Source organism: Brassica napus, chromosome C2 (genome assembly GCF_020379485.1).
Source record: "Brassica napus cultivar Da-Ae chromosome C2, Da-Ae, whole genome shotgun sequence".
In the NCBI taxonomy this organism is placed as follows: Eukaryota; Viridiplantae; Streptophyta; class Magnoliopsida; order Brassicales; family Brassicaceae; genus Brassica; species Brassica napus.
Genome location: NC_063445.1, coordinates 53,369,462 through 53,377,325, shown reverse-complemented (window position 1 = coordinate 53,377,325; position 7,864 = coordinate 53,369,462). Strand labels below are relative to the sequence as shown.

The 7,864-nt window shown below is 34.0% G+C and overlaps 1 protein-coding gene across 1 annotated transcript; it reads left to right on the top strand.

Annotated features, from left to right (window-relative positions):
- Nucleotides 1-6,822: 6,822 nt before the first annotated feature.
- Nucleotides 6,823-7,864, top strand: LOC125582486 (uncharacterized protein At4g02000-like). Its single transcript, XM_048749230.1, has 2 exons — nt 6,823-7,029; nt 7,199-7,864. The coding sequence occupies exons 1-2, from the start codon at nt 6,823-6,825 to the stop codon at nt 7,862-7,864; spliced, it is 873 nt and encodes a 290-aa protein (XP_048605187.1).

Sequence of the window (7,864 nt, the reverse complement as noted above, 5' to 3'; positions counted from 1 at the left end):
TGTCAGTGTGTTTGTTTGTCTATGGATGTTTTGATGATGATAGTTTTGTAAGAGGATCGATAGAGCGAGTAGCATGAAACTTGGTCATGGTTATATCAGGACCAATCGTCAACAACAGGATAACTAATTCATGTGATGATTCGTTCCTGGATATCATGAAACTTGGTCTTATTCTCTTTGTAAAAATCCAAACGTTAAATACTTCGAAGGAAGTAACACTTCACTACCCAGGACCTCGTAGTCCAGTGGTACTACCTCCTTGGAGAGGGGAGGTCGGCTGTTCGACTCGCGTGGAGGGGGAAGCGTGTCCAGGACCCGTTAAAAGGTACAGACAAAGGCTGGCGCCGGGATTAGGTGGTGGGCCGCAAGGCCAACACCTGGTTAAAAAAAAAAAAAAAAGTAACACTTCACTTTGTCAACATTTTTAGTTCTTAATAGGTTAAATGGCTTCTAATTGACAAAATTACCCTTGTCTTCAAATTTAGCATGGTTTTAGTTATTGACATTATTCTTTTTTCACAAATTAACTTTTAATGAATGTAATCATTACAAAGCACATTGGTTAACCAATATGGAATGAAACAAGATCCCCTTTATATTAAAAGAGGAGCATTCCTATAAATTAACCTTGCAGTCATGTGTTATTAACCAAAATGTCATTTCTTACGTGTCATCACAAGAGCTCTTCTCACAACCTTTAACTAAAAGTTCTTTTTTTACTAAAATAATTACATGTATTGCCATTGTTATAAACCTACCTTATTAGAAATTTGTAATCATTAGTTGCATCAACGATTTTTTTATCATGGTTATGTTTGTATATTAAACTTAGATAGAACATGTTTACAATGTCCATATAAGTCGCCTTGATATAAACTAAATTATATAGTTATATATTTTTATAAATATATACAAAATAATTATATTATATAGTTGATATAGTCGTACTATATAGCAAAAAAAATAATTATATAATAGTTATATAAATATATATGCAAAACATTAATATTATATAGTTGATATGATCATATTGTCTATAAAAATAATTATATTATTTTTTTTAACGCTCATTTATTATGATCTTACAATTACAAAAAAATAATTATATTATGTATATAAATATATAAAAATTAATTATATTATATAATTGATATGGTCGTACTGTAAATCATAAGAGTTCTTTATATCAATTTAAATTAAAGGTTGGCCCAATCATATATGTAAATGGTATATTAAATCTTCACGTATATAACCTTGGAAAACTATTGGCCATTTGGTAATATTTCATACCCAATTTTCATAAATACATTTTGCCTAAATTATAGTGATTAATTTATGAGCAATAATGAGACGTAAATTAGCATTGCCATATATGGACTTTTAATTTGAACATCCTATAATTTTTTATATTCGTTAAGGAATATATATGACACATTGAATACTAATTATTAATTAAGAATGAGGCATGATACCACTGTATCTTTATCATAACTAAATCAGAAATTTGAAATTTTATTAATTTATAGAGATATTAATTTACAAAAAATTTCTTATTTAGATTTTTTTATTTTATGATATATTTATTCTAAGATAGGAAAAAGATTTGATTTCAGTGTATAGACATTAATTGTTATTTTTGAAATTTGACATTTATATTAATTTTATTATATTATTTGTTGTATATAATATATATTATATAGAACTTAAATGTGGTTTTAAATATAATATTACTAAATTTCATCAAAAATATATTAAGTGTTAAGAAAATATAAAGATAATTTCATTGTTAATATAAAACAAATAATATAATAATAGGTTCTTACTTATATAAAATATGTATACATATAACTTATTAATTTATAATTTTACTGGGACCATATATTTACATAGAATTTAATTTTCTAAAAAATTATTATCTTATTATTTTATCGATTTGTTTCAAATTTTGAACCGGCCTAAATTGGGACCGAGAAAATTTATTAATTTATAAATATTATTAATTTATCGATTATTAATTTATAGAAGTTCTACTGTACATGTATTATAATTTTTAAAAATTTTATATTGTATTGTAAAATTAAATTATATCACACATATTTATTATTATATAACATAAATATTTTCATACATTATCTCATCATGCACAAGTCATTATCAAATCTTTACATTTTTATCGGATTATACTATATTCTTTTTAATGTTGACAAAAAAAATACTATATTCTTTTTAAAAGAGTTGTGGTCGATTCATTATATACGTTTTAAACGAGTTGCTTCAATTGAATCCTTGTGTCCTTAACTTTATCAGATCTTTAAATTATTTTTCTTTCCACTACTGAATTTGCGTGAGATCAATAGGGTATATGGTCTGTTAAGGTAATTTGGGCGATAATCTTGGAGCGCAAGTTTTGGTTAATGAATTTGTGAATGTTTTATATAATTAATCACATACGATTTTATCATTTGAAATCTAATCCTTCCTCATCGTATATATAAATAGGTTGTTTTGAGCACATCTACTCATCACATTCTTTTTCCCAAACCTTCATTACAAATTCGATCTCGCAAGCAAAACACTTATGGTGGGTCTCAACTCATTATATAACATGTAATCTTGTGACTATGACTTTTACATTTCTAATATCTATAGATTAAAAGTTATAATCTCTTTTAATCCATTCACTCCGCGCAGGGCGCAGATATCACCTAGTGAATAAGTAAAGGGCTGAGCCGTGGTGACTCGCTTTGCTAGTTCATATGTGGTGGGGGTGGATTTACATCCTCCCTCAAGGTCAATTAAGACAATAAATTAGACCAAATTTGTTAGGAAACCCTAGATATCTTTGTTCTACAAATAAGAAGTTACCTCCTTATTCGAAAGGATTCTTTTTTCCATCAAGATCTAGAACACATCCTATAAGGATTTTATACATTCTTTGATTCACTTTACACTAGAAATCATTCTTGTAATGCAATCTTTGATCAATAAAGTCTTTGGATGTTCTTTTTCTCATATTGATTCTATGAAGATTTTTCCTAAACCTCAAGAATCTAATACTTATCTTTAGATTCTTTATTGTATGATTACAACAAACATCACCAGCAAATACACCGTTTTTGGGTCAAACAGTTGGCGTTAGAAGGAGGGAGAACAAGGAGAACTATCTTCAAAGCATATCAAACTTGGGAGAATCCAGATCTCTCTCTCGCTGTTACTCGTCATGGATAGCTATCTCGCAGTTACTCGGTGCAGATCATTCTCTCGCAGTCGCTCGGATCGATCTCTCGCGGTCATTCGACTCGCTCTCTTGCAGTTACTCGGTGCAGATCGTTCTCTCGCAGTCGCTCAGATCGATCTCTCGCGGTCACTCGACTCGCTCTTTTGCAGTTACTTGGTACATATCATTCTCTTGCGGTTACTCGTCACAGATCGCTCTCTCGCAGTTACTCGGCTCGAATCGCTCTCTTGCAGTTACTCGGCGCAGATCATTCTCTCGCAGTCGCTCGGATCGATCTCTCGCGGTCACTCGACTCGCTCTCTTGTAGTTACTCGGTGCAGATCATTCTCTCGCAGTCGCTCGGATCGATCTCTCGCAGTCGCTCGGATCGATCTCTCGCGGTCACTCGACTCGCTCTCTTGCAGTTACTCGCCGCAGATCGTTCTCTCGCAGTCGCTCGGATCGATCTCTCGCGGTCACTCGACTCGCTCTTTTGCAGTTACTCGGTACATATCACTCTCTTGCGGTTACTCGTCACAGATCGCTCTCTCGCAGTTACTCGGCTCGAATCGCTCTCTCGCAGTTACTCGGCTCGAATCGCTCTCTCGCAGTCACTCGGATTGCTCACAAGTCTCGAGGATGACGTGATACCGCGAAGACACATCCACCCGTGGCGATTTGATTGTGATGGTTCGCTCATGGTGGTACGTTCATGATGATGTCTATGACGACTTGTCTTTGGCTGTTTGTCGATTGACGCTTCATCCATGGCAACTTGCTCTGGTGGTTCTTAACACTGTCCTCACAGATCGTTCGCGCAACCATCCCGGAGTAAGAAGTCTGATCGGAATAAGAAGTATGTCGATGACAGCTCGCCCGAGACAGTCCGTCTATGACACTTCATCTATGGCAACTTAGCCATGACGGCCCGTTCATGACAATCGTCTGCGACATGGGTATGTGCCTAGTTCATTGTCTCATAAACCATATTCGTAAAATTCGCAGAGATCGGTTTCATCTCTCTCTACGAACTGGGGGGGGGGGGGCTTACTGTTGGGGGTGGATTTACATCCTCTCTCAAGGCCCATTAAAACAATGAATTATGCCAAATTTGTTAGGAAACCCTAGATATCTTTCTTCTATAAATAAGGAGATATCTCCTTATTAGAAAAGACTTTTTTTTCCATCTAGATTTAGAACACATCCTATAAGAATTTTATATATTATTTGATTCACTTTACACTAGAAATCATTCTTGTAATGCAATCTTTGATCAATAAAGTCTTTGGATGTTCTTTTTCTCATATTGATTCTATGAAAATTTTTCCTAAACCTCAAGAATCTAATACTTATCTTTATTTTCTTTATTATATGATTCCAACAAATATCACTAGCAAATACACCGTTTTTGGATCAAACAATCCGCAACAGCATTCTCTTTCCGATGAACATGACGATAGTGAATACTTTCAAACTGACTACACCATCGCTTGTAACACTTCACCGTCGCATTCAAAAATGATCTTCTTGTATCCCAAAAAAATAGTACATTGTGCTGCTGCCAATAATGCCATACTTTCCTCTTCAACTGCTGATATCGAGTAGGCTAAACAACACATTGCCCAATATTGAACTACACCATTGAACAACACATGGTTTTGACAATATTCTTTTTTTCTTCGATTTCATTGCTTTTTCTTGTTAATCTTCTAAATATAATATAGATATAACAAATATGTGGCATAATCTATTAGTTCAAGCTTAAAATCTGTAAAATTATGATTTTCGAATGCATCTTCAACCCTACTCTATGTTTATATGAAAGTTTTTTTTTTATAAATTTATTTAAAAAAATACTTCTAGTATTTTGAAAAAAATATATCTATCAGATTTTTTAAAGAAAAATAATAGTTTGAAAATTAAATTTTTTTTTGTCCTAGGGTCTATGACACCATTGAGCCGATCCTGGCAGAGCCGACTTAGATAGGGGCAAACGGTGCGACCGCCCCTGGTCCAATCCGTTGTCCCCTATTTCTTAATAAATAAAAGCCCATTTTTTTTTAAAAAAATACATGTATTTTTATATTAAGAATAAGAAATGAGGTCCACATTTTTTTATATGAAAGTATTTTTTTTATTTTTATAAATTTATTAAAAAAAATATTTCTAGTATTTTGAAAAAAAAATATCTATAAAATTTTTTAAAGAAAAATAATAGTTTGGAAATTAAATTTTTTTTTTTTGCCTCAGGGTCTATCGCACCATTGAGCGAGCCTTGGATACACGCAATACTTGGATTTATTATGAAGTGAATTCTTAGTCGTGAAAGAAGAAAATATTGATTGTGTGGTTGATTAGATTGGTCCAGTTATGAAGCTGGCGGTTTTCTTTTACAGTTTTGAGATTGGTTTTATTCTCTTTGTAAAAATCAAATGTTAAATGAGTCACTCGAAACTCAAAAGAAATTTAGTAACACATTAGAAAATATAGTTAATCATTAAATATATAAGAAAATGTGCAAACAAGTCCGAGAACCATAGATCAAATTCTAAGCTGAGCCTGACTGTCTGCTACATCTTTACAGTTGCTGATGACACGCTTTGTTTGTTCCTCATCAACCTCCACAAACATGATTTCTGTTGCATTCATTTTCATCGTGTACATTTTATCATATGATTAATTCTCATTTATGTAAAGTGTATGTATGAAAGTGTATATATATATGTATATATGCTTATAATGATATTTTAAAATCATATATGAATCTTTACTTAAGTGTGAGACCATATATAATATATATTCATGGGTTTCCATATATTTTATCCAATTGTAATGAGAAATATTGATATATTCAATTAAAAGTGTTGATTTAGCCTATACTAGTCGTTTAAAAAAAATAAAAAGTTCATTATTGTATATGTGTTTTAGGGGCTAGAACATTTTTCAACCAATATTGTTTCAGCTTTCTCTTTTTTTATCATATTTTCATCTTTAAATCAGAAATTATTTGCTGAAAAAAAATCAGAAATTATTTCACTAATATTTTTAAAACATAACATCCATGGTCTTATTTTGTAACACCATCCATGGTCAGATTTATTATCTAGTAAACAAATACATTAGATGATGTATATCAATTGGGTTTGGTTCTAAGTGGTTCCTCTGCAAATGTTCCTACTAATGATGCCCACAAGATTAGTTTGGCACATAGTTTAATGTTTCGTCAGTTGGCCTAATCACATAACTTACTTGAAACCACATAAAATATTCTGAAAATTAGCTTTTGTTAATCAGATTATGATGTTCACCCACTAATTGGAATTAGAGTTCAGAAGGAGGAGACTATATATCAAACTTATATGTGGCCACGTGCAAAGTCATGCATGTAGTTCATCTCGACATGGTAAGCAAGACAAAGAATTGTAGCTTACGGAGAGTTAAGGTTAGCCGTACAAAGTGCATAATTAACATGTCAAAATACAACAATGTTTCATTTCAAAGTTTGTAAAGTATTCTTGTAAGTGAAGTTCTTTTTTACATAGCGTATGTTGGCCTTACAAATAAAAATTGTCAAGAATAATATTTTCATAATGTAGAATTCGAAAATGACTAGTTACTCAAAGTGGATAATTTCATTGGTTTATAGAACGGTGTCTTTTTCTAGATATCCCAATATAAGAACTTCAATAAGCTGCTCTCCGGTGTCGACTGCTTACTCCACCGCCTCCTTTCACCACCGTCAAGATCTCCTCTACCGCTCGAACTCAAGAATGGCTCCGCAGCGGCTCACAGCAGAGAAAGGGAAAGGCATTGTTCGTGACAGCACATAGTCGATGCGAAAATGAATCAGAGCACCCGACATCGACTACTCAGACCTGATCAAGGATAATGCAAAAACCCTCATTGGGAGAGTCTTGAACCCCAAGGAACAAAAGATCTGGCAACTCATCATTGAACTCCCCAAGAAATGGTCTCTAAAAGGCAGTCGTTGGATCTGACCTAGGCTATGACTGTTTTCAGTTCCGCTTCGATCTCGAAGAAGATCTACACAACATTCTTCTCAACAGGCCATACCAGTTTTACAACTGGATGGTGGTGCTTCAACAATGGGAACCAGTCATTTCTCGTACCTTCCCATCTCACATACCCTTCCGGATTACTCTCAGAGGACTACCCCTCCACTTCTCGCACGAGAGCATGATCTACAACATCCGTCTCGAGCTAGGGACACTGGAGGATTACAAGATAACGAAGACCCCTGCTCGTATCCGTATCACTCTCGATGCTCTGAAACCCTTCGTAACAGACTCCCTTGTGAATTTCTCCTCGGGGGAAGATATACCAATAACGTTCAAATATGAGAACATGGCCAACCATTGCTCTATCTGCAACATGCTGACCCACTCCTCTCGCCATTGTGACAAAAGACAAAGAGAGATTCCTCCTTTGGTCCCAACTAAATCTGAAACGAGGGAGGAAGGCAGGGGAGCTACTGAGCGTGTGAGTCGACGCTACTCCTCACAGGAACTCATATCCCTTCTGCAAAACACCCTTCCCCCCCTAGGAGAAGTGTTACCCCTCATGTGGCACCTTTCAAACAAAGAGTGGATAGGCATGGAAGACCATATGGGGAGAGAGTCACTATGA